We start from the raw sequence: 22255 nt of genomic DNA on the forward strand, positions 1-22255 counted from the left end.
AAAAATTAATGTAAAAATAGCTCTTTTCTGTGAACAAGCATTATAACGTCAGTTTACTAATCTGCTGACATAAAAGTCACTCTGGAAATAAGCCATCTCAGCATGTAAACTGGGAGCTGCCTAGATGGGGCCTACTATCACTCACAAAATATGACATCATTGGAAGGCTCCATGTGTTCAGTATGAATATATGAAGTGGAGTGACTTTATTTTATTTTTTTATTTCCCTTTATCATTTTCTCCTAATAATTACAAATACCCTTTACAACTTTATTTTCTAGATATATAATAAAGATATCTACACAGAGAAGGAATCTATCCATTATATTCTATCTAAAGGAGCCATCTCTTTTGTAAGTGATTGTGTATGCAAGGATAAAGATCTAACAAAATCAACATTTTCAGTATAAAAGAATGAATACCGGGTATCCATTCTCTAATCTTTTCACAGTGATAAACTATATAATACAGAAGAAGTCTTTTACTATGTAAGAAAAATCACACTATGTTGGGGATTGTGTATCAAAGGCTTTGTAAGGTTTTGATTTTCCTGATTTCCTTTGAATAACACAGATTGAAAGAAGCAGTAGAAAACTCAAAGTTTCATTCTGGATCCAGATCTGGACTGGGGAGCAGGGAAGAAACGGTTTGGAAGCTTTGGGATTCAGAGTTAGAAATGCAATCAAACTTTAGTATGTAATGTTTGCAGAGGTTAGAAATGTGGTCTTATCAAGGTATTTGTACAAAAAGAGACCAGTCTCTTAAATATTCATTTTCTTTAGCGTATTGAATTCAAAGGCATGCTTCTCAAATATAATTTATCCTGATTAAACATTTACTCCTAGTGCATCAGAGGATTCCTGTCAGCCCCCATCTACTCCTTTGACATTTTCAATATTTTCTCTACAAGATATTTAAGGAAAGAGAGAGTTTTATATCCTAAGTGGCAAGAGGATAGCAAGGGCCCTTACAGATAGAATGCTAGCAGCACAGAAAGGGTTTTCCTATGGTAAAAAGTAAGGAGGATAAGGAAGGTTACAAATGGAATATGATACAGTCTGCATCAGAGATGGGTTTCAGCAGGTTCTGACCAGTTCTGGTAGTGGAAATTTTGAGTAGTCGCCATGCGCTCCATGGCATAGGACCTGGATATTTACGAGACCACCTTCTGCCTCCGATAGCCTCCCACCGACCAGTATGCTCCCACAGAGAGGGTCTCCTCAGGGTGCCGTTGGTTAGACAGTGTTGACTGGCGACCCCCAGGGGGACAGCCTTCTCTGTGGGAGCACCTGCCCTCTGGAATGAGCTGCCCCTGGAGATTGATCGGATTTCTGACCTCCGTATCTTCCACCGCACTCTTAAAATGTTATTATTCCATCAAACAGGGCTGGCCTAAAATATTATTTTAATGGGTTATTGTGTTTTAGATGATTGGCCAAACTATTTAATAATTTTAAATTGTTTTTAACTTTTATATTGTTGGTTTTTATTTTGGCTGTACACCGCCCTGAGTCCCTTTCGGAGAACCAGTAGTAAAAATTCTGACTGGCCCCACCCCCATCCATTCTCTGCCTCCTAAGTCCCAGTTGATCAGGAGGAAATGGGGATTTTGCAGTATCCTTCCCCTGCCACGCCCACCAAGCCATGCCACGCCCACCAAGCCACACCCACAGAACCAGTAGTAAAATTTTTTGAAACCCATCACTGATCTGCATCGCGGTGAAATTCCATAGTGGAATCAGGTGAATTGCACCACAAAGACCTCATTTTCAAGCATCCCCAGTTTAGAGAATTATACACATTTAACAACAGTGAGGAAGCTGGACTACTGCTGGGTCTTCCTTTCACGAGAGTCAGGTTATGAGTGCCCCACATTTAATTTCTCAGTTTTTCATTAAATGTATTTAATTTGATGTAAAAAGCCAGTTTAAAGTATGATTTACTCTAATCCCATGATATCATCTGAAGTGAGGTTGCACTCCGTGAAAGCCAAATTGTGGGGTTCCATTACAAAAGGGAGCAGCCCCCCCAAAAAACAGATTTTAACATGGAACGACAGTGAAATTATATGAATCGTTAACATTACTTTAATTATTTAACACACATTCTAATAGGAATCCTTTGCATCTTTTGCATCTCAATTGAGTCTCAAAAGTAAAGTAAATTTCACAGCATGAAATACCCTGAAAAGAAACGGGGAAACCAGATATAAAGCAGTTGGAATCTGAAGTAGCAGGATATGAACAATATTGATGAGTTTGAACTACAGTGTTGGAGAAAGTTCATGAGAATACCATGGATAGCCAAGAAAAATCAATGGATCATTAAACAAATCGACCCAGAGTTCTCTCTCAAGACACAAATGACCAGCCTCAACAAATTATCCTACTTCAGACATAATTATGTGAAGATCTGGAAAAGGCTTCAATGGAAATGGCTCTAATGCTGGGAAATCTGGAAAGAAAGAAGAAAAGAATGAGCAGGAACAAGATGTCTGGACTCAGTTACAGTGGCAATGAATGCATTGTTGAGAGTCCTGAAAGAATAGATTAGATATTCTGAGCCTTGGTGGCGGAGCAGACTAAAGCACTGTTAAGTAACACCAGCTGCCTGCAATTACTGCAAGTTCAAATCTCACCAGGTTCAAGATTGACTCAGCCTTCCATCCTTTCGAGATAGGTAAAATGAGGACCCGGTTTGTGGGGTCAATAAGCTGACTTTGTATAAAAAGCACACCACTTGGGGGGGGCCAAAAGCCCTACTAAGCAGGTATATACAAAAGTATGAAGGCTATTGCTTAAAAGCATTGTAAGCCGCCCTGAGTCTCTGGAGAAGGGCGGCATATAAATCGAACCAACCAACCAACCAACCAACCAACCAACCAACCAACCAACCAACCAATAAATAAATAAATAAATATTCATCATAATGGAGAAAAATCTATCCATGTGGTTGCTAGGAGTTAAAACAATTTGATGATGATGATGATGATGATGGCTCTGTAACCCAGCAAGACAGACACAGACTTCAGAGGATAATTAGAACTGCAGAAAAAACAATTGCTACCACCTGCCTTCCATTGAGGACTTGTATACTGCATGAGTCAAAAAAAGGGCTGTGAAAATATTTACAGACCCTTCACATCCTGGACATAAACTGTTTCAATTCCTACCCTCAAAACGACGTTATAGAGCACTGCACACCAGAACTAGACACAAGAACAGTTTTTTCCTGAACGCCATCACTCTGCTAAACAAATAATTCCCTCAACACTGTCAAATTATTTACTAAGTCTGCACTACTATTAATCTTCTCATCATTCCCACCACCTATCTCCTTCCACTTATGACTGTATGACTAATTTTGTTACTTGTATCCTTACGAGTTATATTGATATTGTTTCCTGATTGCTTATTTGTACCCTATGACTATCATTAAGTGTTGTACCTTATGATTCTTGATGAACATAACTTTTCTTTTATGTACACTGAGAGCATATGCACCAAGACAAATTCCTTGTGTGTCTAATCACACTTGGCCAATAAAAAATTCTATTCTATTCTATCATTGTCATGCCCCACCATATAACTTTTATATACTGTTGTTGCCCTCTAGCCCCATCTAGTGGCTTGAGGGACAAATATGCTTTAACATACGATCTTTATATACTGTTGTTGCACTCTAGCCCCATCTAGTGGCCGGAGAGACAAAATACCAAATATATTGTTTGAAGCTGACCCAACCCATTTTACCCATCAGCCTGCACTCTCAAGCCAAGTGCACAGTGGGAAGCCATACTCCATTTCCTTTAACATTTGGATAAGGCAGAAGCACAAAGAAGAATCCATCTTAATCTGTGGCACATGGACATCACACACAGAGCATCGCTGGTGAGATTTAAATTGCTTGTATTTATTAATTGTTATGTTCAGCAGTAACTTAATACTGTCTATCTCGTATTTGATTCTCATTGTATGTATCCCTATTTTCCCCAGTTTCACCATATCCTGTCCTTTCAATAAAGCATTCAGATCTACGCACACAGTCTGTTTTATTGGAGGATAGGTGGGTTTAGCTGCATGTCGAGCTGCACACAGGCTAACGTGTAGTGGGGACAAAAGAATCATCATCATCTCTTTCTAAATACATTCTCTAAATACACACACACACACACACACACAAACAAACACAAACACACACACACACACACACAGAGAGAGAGAGAGAGAGAGATTCTACTCTAATATGTGTGCAAACAGACATTCCTATGCATTAGGGTGGTAGGATAAAGCAGAGAGAACTGGAAGGTAGTAAGGATGCAAGGTGTGATCCTTTTTTTGTTATAAGGTGCCACCTATGTAAAAGAAAGTGATAGTACAGTATTACACTTTCAGGGGTCATGAGTTTTGGCTACAAAACGGCAAAAAGGGAAGAGAGTACATTATCAATTAATGAAGAGTAACTCTGGATTTAGAAAGATAAAGTGGGAAGAACTCTGCAACCGTCTGAGAGCTTTCTTATCTGAAACTTCCTGAAGTTGTGAAGAATTTCTGAACTGAAGCTTGTAAGTGCTTTTATGTTAACCTGTGAAAGAATGCTGAACTATCTTGCCCAGCGCAGTAACTTCAGCTGCAAAAGGACTAGAGGAAGAAAGACATGACAAAGAAGGAGGGGGAGGAGTAATACATTCTCCATAAAAGAAAGCAAAGAGGAAGAGTTATGTATAAAAGTTGCCTTATTGTATGAAAAGTGATTCACACCAAGGCACTATTTTGAAATCTTTTTGGATAAAATAGCTTACTAAATCCAGAATCCATAATTTCAATTCTGCTGAGTCCATGCAAAAAATAATAGTCAAGAGTAAAATGCATTTAAAAAAAACAACAACACATTACTCATTAAAATGTAAATTAAACCCACAATTTCTAACATGATTTATAGTAGAGGATTGTTAAAGGGAAGTGGGAAGGAAAGGGGTCAAAGCATCTTTAGAAAAGATCAAAATGCAATTTTTAATTCAAGTAGGTGACTGATTAAGGAAGAGTCAAATATGGGAATCTATCAGAACAGTTTATGTATATCTACACACATATATAAAAATTGTGTGTATATTAGATAGAGATAGATGATAGATAGATAGATAGATAGATAGATAGATAGATAGATAGATATAGAGATTAAGAGCCACAGTGACGCAGTGGTTAGAATGCAGTACTGCAGGCTACTTCTGCTGATCACCGGCTGCCAGCAATTTGGCAGTTCAACTCTCACCAGGCTCAAGGTTGACTCAGCCTTCCATCCTTCTGAGGTGAGTAAAATGAGGACCCAGATTGTTGGGGGCAATATACTGACTCTGTAAACCACTTAGAGAGGGCTGTAAAGCACTGTGAAGTGGTATATAAGTCTAAGTGCTGTTGCTATAGATGATAGATAGATAGATAGATAGATAGATAGATAGATAGATAGATAGATAGATGAGAGAGAGAGAGACAGAGAGAGAGAGAGAGAGAGAGAGAAATGATAGATATTATATAAAATGTAAAAAGGACTCTGTGGAAGCCTAATCCCAATTGAAAAGTTTTTGGCATGTCCCATTAATGAGGCACAATGAGAGAAGGAAAAAGAGGACTATTAAGACATTAAATGTGCAACCTCTTTATCAGCAGTCCTCACAGGAGATGTCTATATTTTGTTTTGCATAATGAAACAATGTTTCATTGCTATATGAATCTGTTTTTGCTTTTTCTTTGTGTTGCGTGTTAACGCATATGTGTACATTGGGAAGCAGCGGGCAGGGCACAAGAGAAGCCCACACTGCAGGTCCCATCTCTCAGAGAACAACACTTGGTGGGCCTGAGGAGGTAGGCCTTCTCTATTGTGCAGTAGTGGATTCCACTTACCTTTGCTACTGGTTTGGAACTATGAGCGCGCATGCATGCTCACTTTGCTCGCATGCGGTGCTTCTGCACATGCGCAGAACCTTCTGCGCAGATGCAGAGCGTCCATGATGACGTCCGGGTGGGTGGGCGGATCCTCCCACTGCTGCCACTACAGGTTCGCCCGAACTGGGGCGAACCGTTAGAAACCCACCACTGCTACTGTGGCACCTACCTCATGGAACATTCTTCCCCCTAAAGTGAGGCCAGCTCCATTCCTCCTTATTTCTGGGACTCCCACAAGACCTGGCTTTGTCATCAGGCTTGGGGGAGGGGTCAGGCTCAGGAGACTGATGAGCTCTTGTGGTGGCTCCATTGCCGATAGAATCTGGTGTGTGTGTGTTTTAATATGACTGTGTTTGACATTGGTTTTATACTTTTTTTTTCTGTATACCACCCAGTGTCACCTCTTGTGAGATTGGCAACTCTATAAATGTATAAATGAATAAAAAAAATATGCTGCAATTTTGCTTACATGACCAGGAGGGAGCGGTCTGAGAATGGAACAGTCAGCAACATTTTCAGCTGCTGTCTAACCATCTGGAATCTTTTTCTCTGCTATTCCAGGCCAGTTCCAGGTCAATCTTTATGGGTTGTCTTCCTCATGAAAAATAAAAGGGTCTTTCTTCTGTTCTGAATAACTATTCTCTGAGTTCAAATTGCAATGTGTTTATAGTTGACGTCTTGCACTGCAATTTCAAAGGTGCATACACTCTCCTAATCTATAAATATCATTTGTTATAATTCTGATGCAACAGTAGCCATCTCTGCTGTTACAGCTATCCTTAATATCTAAATCAGTGATGGCTAACATTTTTGCCATCGGGTGCCAAAAGCGGGGGGAGTGTGGAGGGGGGTCGCATGCGCACGTGCCCACACCCATAATTCTATGCACCCTGACCCCCAGTGCATATGTGCGTGACCCCCCTTCCCCTGCCTTTTGGCACGTGATGGAATGGTGGGCCAGGACCGGAAGTTGGTAAACGCCCTCCAGAGGGCCTCCGTGGGGGTGAGAAGGCTGTTTTTGCCCTCCCCAGGCTCCTAAAAAGCCTCTGGAGCCTGGGGAGAATGAAAAATGGGCCTTCCTCACTCTCCCCGGAGGCCCTCTGGAGGCCAGAAGCAGCCTGTTGCCTGACTTCTGGTGGGCCCAGAAGACCCGAAAATCAGCTGGCCAGTGCATATATGCATGCTGGAGCTGGGCTCGCGTGGCCACCGATATGGTTCCACGTGCCACCTGTGGCACGTGTGCCACAGGTTCACCATCACGGATCTAGCTGAATACGTCTGGCTGTTTTATGATTTCAGAAGTAAGAGTCTTCCTTGGTCTAGTTTCTCATTATATTTTCATTTTTGATGGAATTTGTCTCTGAATGCACACACAACAGGATCAGAGGCAAATGAAATCCGACTGTGATAATTGTGTTACAACTTAATGTAGTGGGATCAAAGCTCATTATTTTGACTGAGATGGCAGAATACCACACAGTGATGTTTGTTGTCAACAAAGTCCTCTGCATGAAATGTATAAAATATATTGACCTGTTGCACTTTAAAATATTATAAGCATCTTCTTGTTGTTTTGCTACAACAAATATAGATCCCTCACCAGAAACCTCTGGCTGAAGATGCTGGATGTTTGCATATTAGTTTGGGGAAACCTCTCAGTGACTATTTTGAAACATGTGGACTTGTTTGTTTCAATGTCATCCAGTGCTCAATGGGATTATAGACTCAGATGCTCCCTAAAGAGCTTAAATTGCTGCTATGAATCTTGCTATCTCCTTGGGCAAAAATAGCCTGCTGTTTTTTTTTTTTAATGTATGTTTTTATCTCCTACTTTTAGAGAGGTTGCTTAAAAACATTACAGGAAATGAAAATATTTCTTCTACAATTGGGAAAGCAATTCTAATATGTTCATTTGGTTGTTGTTATTGAAAAAGAAAACCAAACTGCGGATCAGGATTTGGCGTTTCTGCAGCTGGGGAACACAGCTGAGAAAAGTTAGCCCTGTGGACATTATTCCCAAGCCTTGCCAAGTGGGATTTCATTCATTCATTCATTCATTCATTCATTCATTCATTCATTCATTCATTCACTCACTCACTCATTCACTCATTCATTCTTGATTTGATTTGATTTGATTCGCTTTATTATAGATGACTCCAATGGACTCTGGGCAGCATACAAAATCCATAAAAACAGATAAAACATAAAAACACATAGGTAGCCCAGGCTGAAACGATCCTATAAGCTACACAAATCAAACAAAACAGGGCCACCAGAAAACAACAATACATTGATACATCATTCCCAGGCCTAGGACCAAAGTCAGATTTTAAGAGCTTTCTAGAACCCCGGGAGACATGGGGCAGTCCTTATATCTGGGAGAAGCTGTTCCAAAGGGTGGGAGTTGTGTCCTTTAGTCCCATAGGATGACAATGTTTAATAGAAAGGGCCTGGACCAGGGGTGGGTTCCACTTATCTTTACTAGTGGTTCGCAATGGGAGCGTGTGCGCTTCTGCGCATATCATCCATGATGACGTCCGGGTGGGTGGGCGAAGCTTCCCTCCGCCATTACTACTGGTTCGCAAGAACCAGACTGAACCGGGAGCAACCCACCACTGGCCTGGACCATACCCACTTTTCTGGACTGTATTGGGTGGCAGAAACAGAAATAAGTGGTGGTCCTCCAGATATCCAATCCCTATACTGTATGGGTCTTTCTAGGTAATAATCAAAACTTGAATTGTATTTGGAAGCCAACTAACAGTCAATTCAGGTCATGTAGCAGTGGTGATAGTGACCTGAGTTTACATGATTCTAACTCTTAAGGTAACTAAGAAAAGAAGAAAAGAACGTGAAAAGAAATGAAACAAGGGAAAAATTATGTACTAAATTTCATCCTGGGCTAAATGTTCTCTTGCTGAGTAGCATTTCAAACTACTTTGATGTTTCCCATTTATTTGATAGCATTCATTAGTAATTCCCAGACCACAGTACTAAGGATTTTAATGAATATTAGTTGCTTGGCATATTTGCTCTCAGGGATGGGACCAACAGCTGGCATACTTGGGCAAGAGCCAATATTTCCATCCTGGAAGGACCCACAGCTCTTTAAAATGATTCTCCCCTAGTGGATTCCACCCTTATTTCAATTTCCTCTTACTTATCCAAGAGAACATTCTGGAGCATTGTGGAAGAAGAAAGAAAAAGGCAGGTTCTTCCTTACTATCTTAGCAGGTTTGTCAAATGCCTTGGCCCACCGAGGCAGGTTCCATTATTGACTATTGAGAATATCATGAACAACTAAGAAAACAGGCCAACAGATGATTGAACAAATCAACCCATAGTTCTCATCTGAGGCACAAATGACCAGACTCAATTTATCAAATTATCCTAAGTGATAAGTGCCCCTTTAGAGCAGCGGTCCCTAACCTTTGCAGCTTGGTGGCCCGACGGGGGTGGGGGGCAAGGTGAACTGGTGGGCTGGTGCACACGCACATGCATGCACAGCCTAACTTGTGCTAGGGATGGGCTGGTGTGCCTGCGAGTGCCCGCCAGCCCACTTCTTGTGCAAGTTGAGCTGTGCATGCAGGTGCACCAGCCAGCCACTGACACAGTCCAGTTCTGAATAGCCCACGGTCTAGGAATGGGTTGCGGCTCAGGTGTTGCGGCTCAGGTGTTGGGGTCCTGCTTTAGAGGAACTGAAAGATTAGATTAGGGATAGATAATCTTGGAGAAAAACCACCTAAGTTGTCAATAAGAACTGAAAATGACTTGGTAGCACATACGGTAATCAAAAATTTCCCACAAGCATCTGTGTTAATAAGACATGTCTATCTAAAACTCTGGCTTGCAAACTATAACAGGTGGGCTTACATATTGAATTAAATCAAAGCCAACTAACCCAACTGAACATTAAAGAAAAAATATCCTAATATTAAGAACAGTTCAACCATGGTCCACATGGTATTTCAATTCCTCAGTTCTTCCAAAATGTTTTGAAGTTGTTTAATGTGCTTCTTGATGACTTTGAAATGTTGAAGAGGGATCCTATAATTAAGGAGCCTGGATAGCTCTGCAGACTAAAGCACTGTAATTTAAAACCAGCTGTCTGCAATTAAAGTAAGTTCAATTCTCGCCAGGCTCAAGGTTGACTCAGCCTTCCATCCTTTCTAAGGTAGGTAAATTGAGGACCCAGTTTGTGGGGGCAATAAGCTGACTTTGTATAAAATATACAAAAGGATGAAGGCTATTGCTTAACGCACTGTAAGCCACCCTGAGTTTCCGGAGAAGGGCAGCATATAAATCAAATTAAAAAAACAAACAAACTGTGGTTGGTGCTCCTTCCAGCCAATAAATCAAAAAATGTAGGCATCATTATTCAGAGCCCACCCTTTGGAAACCCAAATATATATATCTTGATATATATATATTTAAAACTGGTATTCACATTTGCTCATTTGTTTAGCCTCTGACTGAATGGCTAGCAAAGTGATACACTTAAGTGGAAAAAAACCTGAGTTTATATTCTGTTTGATTATTGGATTGAGCTGCAATGATAAGGGACAAAATGTCTAAAGCCTCTTATTTTTGTCACAGAAAAAATCTTGGGGGGGGGGTGTTTGGTCACTGAATTGTAGCTATGCAAGCTTGTGCTGCTAAGAGACTGCAAGATGAATGCTGGTGAGGTCACATATATATAGATTGTTGGTAGTAAGTTCATTTCAGGGGCTTAATCTGATGCCCAAACACAGCCAGCTGAGATTGATTAAAAAATCTCCAAGCTGCTTTTATCCAGTATAGTACCACTTCTTATCTCACCTTACTAAGCTATAAGAGGATTGATGGAAGTGCCTGCCTGTGGTTAGGCTTCCATGCATTTTGCCAAATTGCTCAGGTTTGACTGTTTAGTGCTATGCTCTTGTACCCGTGTATCAGTGGTGGGTTTCAAAATTTTTTACTACTGGTTTCATGGGTGTGGCTTGGTGGGCGTGGCATAGCTTGGTGGGCGTGGCTTGGTGGGCATGGCAGGGGAAGGATACCGTAAAATCTCCATTCCCTCCCGATCAGCTGGGACTCGAGAGACAGAGAATAGATGGAGGCGGGGCCAGTTAGAATTTTTACTACCGGTTCTCTGAACTACTCAAGATTTCTGCTACCGGTTCTCCAGAACTGGTCAGAACCTGCTGAAACCCACTTCTGATGTGTATGTACAAAAACATAGCAGTAAAATATGTACATTTTATAATGTGCACATTAATATGAAATCTTATCTGTGTTTGCATAATTAAGCTTTTTTTTTTTAATTAACAAATGCCACATGGAGTTGCAATGATTGGAGGAGTACCCCAATTGCATCTGTCATCTGGGGATTAAAAAAAACATATTGCAACATGTAAAAACCAGGGAAGCATTTTTAAGGCTGTAGAAAACTGATTAGTGCATCCAGTTTTTTTCCCAAAACTAAAACAAAAAAAGCTACCAACAAATAACCCAGAGTATAATCTTTTGTTCTAGTTGCCATAGTCCTAAAAGTAAGGCCCATGTCTGGAAAAATAAAGACTGTAATTTGTCCATGGAGATTCTCAGTCATCCAGGTCATGGTTGTCCCAAAGGTGCTTTTTCAAGAGGCAACGGGACTTTCTGGTTTTTCTTTGAAGATGTTTCACTTCTCATCCAAGAGGTTTCTTCAGCTGACTTCCCCAACAGCCTGCCCCTGTGCTCCACAGTGAAGGGACACATCCTGCAGAAAGCAGAGTTCCAACTTCTCAATGAAAGACAGAGCTGAAGAAGCTTCTTGGATGAGAAGCGAAACGTCTTCAAAGAAAACCCAATAAGTCCAGCTGCCTCTTGAAAAAGCACCTTTGTGACAAAGGCTGTAATTAAAAATCAAGCCTATCTACCTAATTTTTGGATATTGGTAATAACTAAATGTGCTCAGCAGGTGTGCCATCTGGTGCCAAGAGTGAACGGCTGTGTTCTTTCAATCTGACTACTACAGCGAACAAGGTTAGTTCTGCCACAGTGAACGGCACTATCCCATTTCCTCATTAAATTAATTCATGGAAGCTCTCCATGCAGTGGAGAAAAGGGCAACACTAGTTCAGGTGTAGCGAAACAAAGTAATGCCCCTGGGTAGAGTCATGCTGGGAGAGAATTAACAACAAGAAGAGGAACCTGCATCCAACTGAGCTGGCCTTCATGCTGCTAGCAGAGCAGAAAATCCACGCTTCTATTTTGTAGTGTCTCAAAAGGCTTGCAGGCTCTTGGAAACATCCTCTACTTCTGGATTCTCCAAAGTGGTCAATAAATCAGTGGTGGGTTTCAAATTTTTTTACTACCGGTTCTGTGGGTGTGGCCTGGTGGGCGTGTCATGGCTTGGTGAGCATGGCTTGGTAGGCGTGTCATGGGAAGGATACTGTAAAAAAGGAGATGGGCGACAGGAACGATGAGAAGACCAATAGCAATAGTAATGCAGCCTAATGTGAATAGTTTGATAGTGTTGGATACTGTAAAATCTCCATTCCCACCCCAATCCAGGGGAAGGTTACTGCAAAATCCCCATTTCTTCCCGATCAGCTGGGACTTGGGAGGCAGAGAATAGATGGGGGCGGGGCCAGTCAGAATTTTTACTACCGGTTCTCCGAACCAATCAAAGTTTCCGCTACCAGTTCTCCAGAACTGGTCAGAACCTACTGCAACCCACCTCTGCAATAAACACTCCCAAAGGTTGATGGGACTAGCTAAAATTGTTGTTGCTGATGGGCTGTCTGTTAAAACAAAGCAAGGATATGGCATACACTTGAAAGAAAACCGGGAAGCCTGTAATTGTGGAGGCTGGCTGGCAAGAACAATAAGAATGCTTGTTCACAGAGAATACGCACATGTAAAACTTGTACCAATTCTGGATGGTTAGAGAACTGATAACAGTAACAAAGACAGACAGATAGACAGATTAACAGAGTTGGAAGGGCCCTTGTAGGTCTTCTAGTCTAACCCCCCTGCCCAAGCAGGAGACCTTACACCATTTCTGATGGCAGTCCAGTCCTTTCTTGAAAGCCTCCAGTGATGAAGCTCCCACAACTTCCTAAGGCAAGCTGTTCCAATGGTTGATTGTTCTCACTGACAGAAAATTTCTTCTTATTTCTAGGTTGAATCTCTCCTTGAGCATTTTCTATCCATTATTCCTTGTCTGACCTTCGGGTGCTTTGGAAAATAGCTTGACCCCCCTCCTCTCTGTGGCAGCCCCTCAAATATTGGAACACTGCTATCATGCCTCCCCTGGTCCTTCTTGTCCATGCTGAGTACTTGCAACTGTTCATGGTATGTTTTAGCCTCCAGTCCTGAGGTGAAATCCAGCAGGTTCTGGAGAACCGGTAGTGGAAATTTTGAGCAGTTCGGAGAACCGGTAGCGGAAAATTGAGTGGGGAGGGAATGGGGATTTTGCAATATCCTTCCCACAGGAGTGGGGAGAAAGTGGAGATTTTGCAGTATCCTTCCCCTGGAACGGGGTGGGAATGAGATGTTGCAGTATCCTTCCCCTGCTACGCCCACCAAGCAATGCCCACAGAACTGGTAGTAAAAAAAATTGGATTTCACCACTGCTCCAGTCCCCTAATCATCTTTGTTCTTCTCTGCACTTTTTCTAGAGTCTCAACATTTTTTTAAGTGTGGTGACCAAAACTCGATGCAGTATTCTAGTTGTCATCTTACTAAGGCTTTATAGAGTGGTATTAGTACCTCACTTGATCTTGATTGTGTCCCTCTGTTAATGCAATTTAGGATTGCATTGGCTTTTTTGGCTGCCTCTACACACTGTGGCTCATATTTAATTGGTTGTCTACTAATACTCCAAGATCCCTTTCACAGTTACTGCTATTAAGCCTGGTTTCACCAAGTCTATATGTGTACTTTTGGTTTTTCTTGCCTAAGTGTAAGACTTTACTTTTCTTTATGTTGAATTTCATTTTGTTAGATAGGGCCAGTGTTCAAGTCTGTCAAGATCAGCGGTGAAATACTCCCGGTTCAGACCGGATCGCCTGATCCGGTAGCAATGGTGGTGGATGGTTTGGAGAACTGGTAGCAAAAATCCCTGCCCCCCCCCAATGCCCAGCTGAGCCGTGCAATCATCAGAAGATTTTTTTTTAACTTTTAAAAGCATTTTTTCCTGCAACCTCTTCAGCCAAAAAAATGCTTTTAAAAGTAAAAAAAAGCCTCTGATGATCGCGCGGCTCAACTGGAATCGTCAGAGGCTATTAAAAGCATTTTTTTCAGCTGAAGAGATTGTAGGGAAAAAATGCCTTTAAAAGCCTCTGGCGATCCCAGCTGAGTTGCCTGATCGTCAGAGGCTTCTAAAAGCATTTTTTTCTGCAACCTCTTAAGGTCAATGAACAATCTGAAACTTAAAAGTGTTGATGAGCTTAAGAGTTTGGGATCCCCAGATCTAGTTCAGTCCATCCCCTTTGCTTAGTGCAGGATTTGCCGCAGTATCCTTATCAAGTCATCCAATGAGGGAGAGTTCACCACCTTCCATTTACAGGGAGGGCCTGCTCCGGGTACCGTCAGCTAGACAATGTCGGCTGGCGGCCCCCAGGGGTAGAGCTTTTTCTGTGGGCGTGCCCACCCTTTGGAATCAACTCCCCCTGGGGCTCCGGCTGGCTCCTGACCTCCGCAACTTCCGCCGCGAATTAAAAACATGGCTGTTCACGACGCCTAGCCTGGACTGAGGGGGTTTTCGATTATTTTAACAGGTTTTAATATTTGTTTATGTATGTATTTTATGTTTTTATTCGTTTGTTTTAATTGTTGTGAGCCGCCCTGAGTCCTATGGAGATAGGGCGGCATATAAGTTGTATTAAATAAAATAAAATAAATAAATAAATATTACTTATATTACGGCAACATAGACAGCATATATAATGCTCTTTTTTTCCTATTACAAGATCCTCATGGGGTGGGATGGGCTCCAAGTCCTCCAGCAAGCCTCCAGTCTAGAAGTCATGGCTCCCATTTCTAATCCAGTACATTAAACTAGTTCTCATCCTTGGTTTTTCACAAGGCCCAAATGTCCAAAACCACACAGCCTGCTCCAGAAGAAGGCTTTTTTAGAAACTTTGGTAGCCATTCAGCCAAAGGGTTGATCTCAGAATGCCTTGCACATCTGAGACAAATTCTTCAGTCATCTTGAGAAAATCATTGAAGTTCTTTTGTAAAGGATTTAGGGGATGATGCACAACTTGCTGCCCTGAAGCCACATGTGGCTCACCACGTTGCAGTTGAAGAATAATTTTTAACACGAGCCAAAAGAAACATGAAAAAGATACTTTGAAAGGAATCAAATTCACTATGAATTTAATTTTAATTAAATTAAATTAGTCCAGGAGTATCCTGGGGAGTGTGTCTGTCAAAAAACCAAACCAAAACAAGTTGGCTGTAATCAGGCCCACTCTTTTTTACGTGAGTCACCAATGCCACACATATGCAAAAGACAGTCTTCAACTATGAACTTGTAGTTGCCATCTTGATATCTTTTAACCAACTCCTACCTGCTGTAGATACCCATTTGGGCCTAGCCCAGCGGTGAAATGCTCCCGGTTTGGACCGGATCACCTGATCCGATAGCGATGGCGGCGGGTGGTTCGGAGAACTGGTAGCAAAAATCCCTGCCCCCCCCCACCATGCCCAGCTGAGCCGCACGATCATCAGAGGCTTTTTTTTTTTACTTTTAAAAGCATTTTTTCTATAACCTCTTCCAACGAAAAAATGCTTTTTAAAAGTAAAAAAAAAGCCTCTGATGATCGCGTGGCTCAGCTGGGATCATCAGAGGCTTTTCAAAGCATTTTTTCCTGCAACCTCTTGGCTGAAGAGGTGGTAAAAAAAATGCTTTGAAAAGTCTCTGGCAACTCCCAGCTGAGTTGCCTGATCGGCAGAGAGGCTTTTCAAAGCATTAGAAAAAATGCTTTGAAGTTTAAAAAAAAAAAAAAAATTGGCCACGCCCACCCAGTCACATTACCCCCAAGCCACGCCCACAGAACCGGTAGTAACAAATTTTACATTTCACCCCTGGCCTAGCCTTTCTTTTAGACTCAATTTTTGGCAGTGTAGCTCTTTATACCACCAAGTTGGGCCTTTGACTTGAAAATGGTTGGGCATCCAGAATGTTGAAGTTCAAGTGAAATAGTAATTTGAGGCAGGAAAGCTGTAGCTCCAGCCATCTTGACTAATCAACAGAGATCCTGAAACTTGCTCAGCAACATTTGGAGAGCTTCAGGTTTTTCATCTAGATGAGGATATAGGAAATTATAGTAGGATGTGTGTATGTGTGTTTATTCTTTTGTTTGCATGAGGAACATAGTATACATGTATATAGTACTAATGGATGTATTTTGTTCTTGCTTTCTTAAGGTAAAGGTAAAGATTCCTCTCGCACATATGTGCTAGTCATTTCCGACTCCAGGGGGTGGTGCTCATCTCCGTTTCAAAGCTGAAGAGCCAGCACTGTCTGAAGACGTCTCCGTGGTCATGTGGCCGGCATGACTAAATGCCAAAGGCGCATGGAACACTGTTACCTTCCCACCAAAGGTGGCCCCTATTTTTTTACTTGCTTTCGAACTGCTAGGTTGGCAGAAGTTGGGACAAGTAACGGGAGCTCATCCCATTGTGCGGCACTAGGGATTCAAACCGCTGAACCACTGACCTTTGATTGACAAGGTCAGCGTCTTAACCATTGAGCCACCACATTCCTTTTTGCTTTCTTAGCTACCTTTTAATGAAACCTAATGGAGAGAAAGTGACCTTGTCTCTCCAAGAATTTTAATGTTTAGAGTTTTAAATGTCTTGAATGGAAACCCTCAAGGATTTCAGACAGGTCCCACCCCCCCAAAAGAAATAGAATAGAACTGCTGAAAGTAGCATTTACAGACTTCAGTTCTTTCTTTGAAACTCCAGGCTTTCTTCCTTGACTTAATAAGAACAGAATTGCCTAGTAGAGCTTACCTAAACTAAAAGGGAAGTTGGAAGAGACTAAAAGAGGTGAAGACAGTTAAGTAACTTGGACTTTGGCTGTACTTCCACATGATCTTTCCTTCTTCCCTTAATTTCTAATACACATTTAAAATAATGTCCTGGCTTTATTATTTTATCCATTTATTTTTTTAAAATAAAAATGGCAGCATATAGCATACATAAATTAAAGCTACATATTGCTTTGGGATAATGTTGATGAAAATAGGGAGTCAGCCACAGCCTTGCAGATTCTCCTCACTGAGAGGAAAGCAGATGTTGGACCTACTAATTGGTGACAAAATTATACCTCTTGCTCATTTTCAAGAAGAACAGTCTGATGAGAATTTGGACAAATTCTCTTGGTTCATTAAAGCAAACTCAGCTATTGCATCCATATCCTTCTTGTGGCCATCTTGACTGATTGGCCATTATAAGAACATAAAATGTTGATGTGATCTCTTTTTATATTTGATCCCTTCTGGCTGGAAGAGTCCTGTACTTTAACTGCCAGTTGTCCTGGGAATTGCAGTGTACTTTCTGTAGGCACATCCATTATTTTGAGGTTCATTTCTTGGAGAAAAACAAACATAGAGAATACAAATCTAACTCAAGGGCCAGAGCATCTCCTAGTGGTCATAAAGCAACTATCTTCTTCACTTGCCATCCTGAAGACCTAGTTTGTTCATTTATTTCATTCAATTCATATGCTTCTGCAATCATAAACTCTGGCCGGCCCAAAACTATAAACATAAAAGAATAAAAATTCTAAAAGACAAGCCAATTCCAAAAAAATCATAAAATCTAAAGCACAACCATCAAACAATGTGCATAACATCTACAACCTAGCTACTTTTGTTGCTTGTAATCCTTACAATTCATATTGATATTGTTTCCTGATTTCTTGTTTGTACCCTCTGACTATCATTAAGTGTACCTTATGATTCTTGATGAAGGTATCCTTTCTTTTATGTACACTGAGAGCATATGCACCAAGACAAATTCCTTGTGTATCCAATCACACTTGGCCAAAAAAGAATTCTATCTATCTATCTATCCATCTACTTCTTGAAATGGACCTTCCATTTCAATGTGGTAATTCTGAACTTGGAACCAGATCTTATGTTCCTGTGCATGGGATAGCAATAGCACTTAGATTTATATACCGCTTCACAGTGCTTTACAGCCCCCTCTAAGCGGTTTACAGAGTCAGCATATTGCCCCCAACAATTTGGGTCCTCATTTTACTGACCTTGGAAGGTTGGAAGGCTGAGTCAACCTTCAGCCTGGTGAGATTCAAACTGCTAAATTTCTGGCAGCTGGGATGTTAGTCAAGTAATTTTTTTTTTTAATTTGATTTATATGCCACCCTTCTCCGGAGACTCATGGCGGCTTACAATGCGTTAAGCAATAGCCTTCATACTTTTGTATATTTATACAAAGTCAGCTTATTGCCCCCATAATCTTGGTTCTCATTTTACCTACCTTAGAAAGGATGGAAGGCTGAGTCAACCTTGAGCCTGGTGAGATTTGAACTTGCAGTAATTGCAGGCAGCAGATGTAAGTGGATGTTAATTAGTCTGCTGTGCCACCAGAGTAATATCTGGGATGTTACTCAAGTGATATTTCTATTAGCATTAAGGAAAAGAAACAAATCTCACTGATGCAGCTTCTCTTCCTCTAGAAAATCAGGGCATTTTAAAGGAATGAGCAAGGAGAAGCAAAAATAAAAAATAAATTTTAAAAAAATGGTCTTCTTTTTTGGTTGGAGTGCGCCTCCAATACAAAGTAAATTCTTCTGCAGGTAAAAGGGATCACAGAATTAATTCATAGATTCAAATATATTGAGTTGAGCAAAACAATGAACTCAGCTTTTAAAGGATAATTCAATGCACATAAAGATATTTCAAGTAAGTAGCAGTGGTGGGTTTCAAATTTTTTTCTACCGGTTCTGTGGGTGTAGCTTGGTGGGCGTGGCATGGCTTGGTGGGTGTGGCTTGGTGGGCGTGGCAGGGGAAGGATACTCCATTCCCTCCCCAATCCAGGGGAAGGTTACTGCAAAATCCCCATTTCCTCCTGATCAGCTGGGACTCAGGAGGCAGAGAATAGATGGGGCGGAGCCAGTCAGCATTTTTACTATTGGTTCTCTGAACTACTCAAAATTTCTGCTACTGGTTCTCCAGAACTAGTCAGAACCTACTAAAACCCACCTCTGGTAAGTAGCTCCTTTTTGTCTTGAGCCCATTTTGTCTGAATGAATGATGTTTTCTCTTTTGATCCAGGCCCAAGTAGAACATGGATATCAGCCTCTTCACCCAAATAGGATTGGGGACTGAGACACACAAACCTCTCAATTAAGGTGCTTATCAGACAAAGATACTGGACTATAATTCCCATGTGTTCCTATTGGGAAAGATATCTCACATTTGTTTTTGCAGAAGACAACAAAGATTTGTTAACTCCAAGATTGTCCTTGTTTATGTGTTATATAAGGAAATGACTGGCTAAACATTTTAATAATCTTGGGGTTTAGTGAGCTTTGTAAGTTTTGAACTGCAGACATTTTTCTTTTTAATAATTTAGGCTTTAAGATATTACTTTACATGTTTTTCCTTTTTTAATCTCGGTGGTTTCTCTTGCTGCAAAATAAGTAAGAATAAATAAGAGGGATAAAATGGAATTAAAATGTAAGAGACTTTAAAACGTTGCCCGCACAAGTTTGGAAAGAAATGGAAATCACCTTCATTGGGAAAAAGAGGCAGCACAAAATTTCAGCTTATTTCTCTTGCATTTTAATGAGTTAAAAATAAAATGATAAAACACTTTGTGGAGAAAGTCAGCCTAGACCAGATCTTCCCTGTACATATATATGGTAAACATGACATGGTGATACCTCCAGTTCTCCCTACCCAAAAGGTAGACTTCATGAAGAAACTGATAGGAATGTGGTTGAAACCATCCATGTAGATAAAGTTAACAGGCTTTATTGTAACAAGGCCATGTATCAACCAGAAATGGGGGAGATAGGCAAAATCAAGTACAACTCACCTGAAAACCTTGATGACCAAAAACACTATTTAAATAAACCAGTAGACAGGCTGTTGCCTGTATATAGCTCATCACTAAGAGCTGTGAGCTGAAACTTCCTATCTGAGTCAGGGAAGACAACAATATTCACTGCACTGAACAAATGATTTGTGAAACTGGACTGCAAGCCCAAATGCAATGCTTAGCAACCATACAGACGGTTCAGGCTAACTTCCCCTTGCAAGGTCACTGCAAGGATGTAAGGATAAAACAAGGCTTCATTTGTATTGTCCTGGGCTTCTTTGGGGAAAGGTACAACACAAACGTGACAAAAAAAACCCAAAGACGTAAATGAAAAATCAAAGGAAGGACAGAACTTTTTTTTTTCCGGTGAAAAGATCATTAGTATTAAGGTACGCTGCAACAACGTATTATTAAATCACACCGATTCTAGCTGACTATGATGACTCCTCAAAATTATATCAATCTTCTTTCTTTTTATATCCAGAAGAGGTAATAATTTATAAAGTCAAGGATTTGTACAGGACTTTTTGTACAGCAGGAACCAAGAGATTTATTAGACTTCAGATCTGCCTCCTTCCTATCCTGAAGAATTCAAGCAGGTAACGTTAAAATAGATTGTAACAAGCAAATGAAAGATGGGGAAAGCATTCCCCCCCCCCCTGCAAAATATGCCTGGCTTAGGGATAACGATGCTTGTGTTGGGCACAAAGTGATTCTACCCAAAGGGAATCCCTGTTAGGCCATTAGGCACAGGTATCTGCTGTTCTGAAACTGTTAAGAACCACAGTGTGAGACATCACGCTTTGGTGACGTGGTACATCCTGTCTGTCTTATATACTGTAATCATTGAGAAGAGCCACACCTTTGTTTGAAATTAATCTTTTTTTTTTTTAGCAATTTCTTAGGGGATGGCATTTCCCCCCCAACCTGAAGGTTGAGATAATCAATTATATAGAATAGGAGGTGGGGTGATGGCTCAGGGGTTAAGATGCTGGGCTTGTTGGTTGAAAAGCCAACAGTCCATGTTTGAGACCCGCATGTCACGTGATGGGGTGAACGCCTGTCCTTGCCCTAACTCCTGCCAACCTAGCAGTTTGAAATCATGCAAATGCAAGTAGATAAATAGGTACCACTTCGTTGGGAAGGCAACAGCGCTCTGTGACTTCATGCTGGCCACGTGACTGTGGAAACATTTTTGGACAGCGCTAGCTCAACAGTCCTTGAAATGGAGATGAGCACCTCCCCCTAAAATCCATAGGGATTCCTTTTTTATATGGAATAAGGCAATAAAAGCGGAGTATGGTTGGCATAAAAACTCGTTAACCCTTTTTTTAATCAGTGTCAAAACTCTGAAATTACTTTGCATCTATTTCCACGCTCAGGAATGTATTCTTTGAGTCACTGCCCCTATATAGGATCAGTCTCAAATGCTCATAAGCTTCTTAAAAAAACTTATAAAAAAGGTACAAAATACAGATACTTCACTTTTCTTGTTCACCTGCCAAGGAGTTCAAAATCTAAGAAAAAAAAAGTTCCTTTACAACTCCTGTATTTCTGGATGAAAAAGAACTATTTTTCTTAAGTAAATAAAAAGAATCTAGCTTCCCACTTGCTCCTTATACTTAAGAAATGGGTTTGTGTGCCTAAGCATGTGAAAGAGTGCTGAGACGAATATAATTTTTAGTATCAATCCTATATTTAAATCTGCAGTTATTGAAAGATATACACATATACACACACAGAGTTGGGGGAAAAAAAATCAAAAGGCTCTTTTTTCCAGAAAGTTGTAGATACGATTAATGGTGGCCATTAAGATCATAGCATTTCAGTCTTGTGGAAGCCAAGAAGCAGGAACATAAAAGAAACAAAAAGATACTTGCATTGCAAGTAAAATGGATGCATCACGTTATCTGGAAAATTATCAGCAGTGTTTTCTATAGGGGGAAAAAAATGGAAATCCCTCTGCAAACCCTCAAGATTGATGGTCATTTTTACAAGAAAGTGCAGTGACTCTCTAGTAGCATCATCTGAAAGATTGTCCTGTATCTTGAAAGGGGTTCATAAATTATCTCGTTGGAACACCAAGCAATGGCAAAATGTAGATTAGTAATAACGCATTGCAGCTGTTTCATAATTTACTTTCATTCTTGGCTAATGTTGGTAATGGGCAATCACAGACATCTTCACTCCATATCTATTAAAATATAGTTATGTTACCCATATCATCCCTCTCTGTTCATATCACCTGAACAAGCCATAACTGC

General features: G+C 40.8%; 1 protein-coding gene across 2 annotated transcripts in view; it reads left to right on the forward strand.

The window, feature by feature from the left end:
* Nucleotides 1–16383, forward strand: part of SMOC1 (SPARC related modular calcium binding 1) — an 86227-nt gene extending 69844 nt beyond the window's left edge. Inside the window, exons 13-15 of one of the 2 annotated variants that reach the window (XM_070939140.1) lie at nt 3760–3890; nt 11881–11948; nt 16344–16383. In XM_070939140.1, the coding sequence (XP_070795241.1) occupies nt 3760–3812 (53 nt within the window). In that variant the 3' untranslated portion in view covers nt 3813–3890; nt 11881–11948; nt 16344–16383. Of the gene's footprint in view, nt 1–281; nt 301–3759; nt 3891–11880; nt 11949–16343 lie in introns of those variants that run through there. The other variant, XM_070939163.1, reaches the window with a different exon arrangement.
* The last annotated feature ends 5872 nt before the right edge of the window (nt 16384–22255 follow it).

Source organism: Pituophis catenifer, unplaced genomic scaffold (genome assembly GCF_029215685.1).
Source record: "Pituophis catenifer annectens isolate HBS135680 unplaced genomic scaffold, rPitCat1.0.hap2 SCAF_1, whole genome shotgun sequence".
NCBI lineage: Eukaryota > Metazoa > Chordata > Lepidosauria > Squamata > Colubridae > Pituophis > Pituophis catenifer.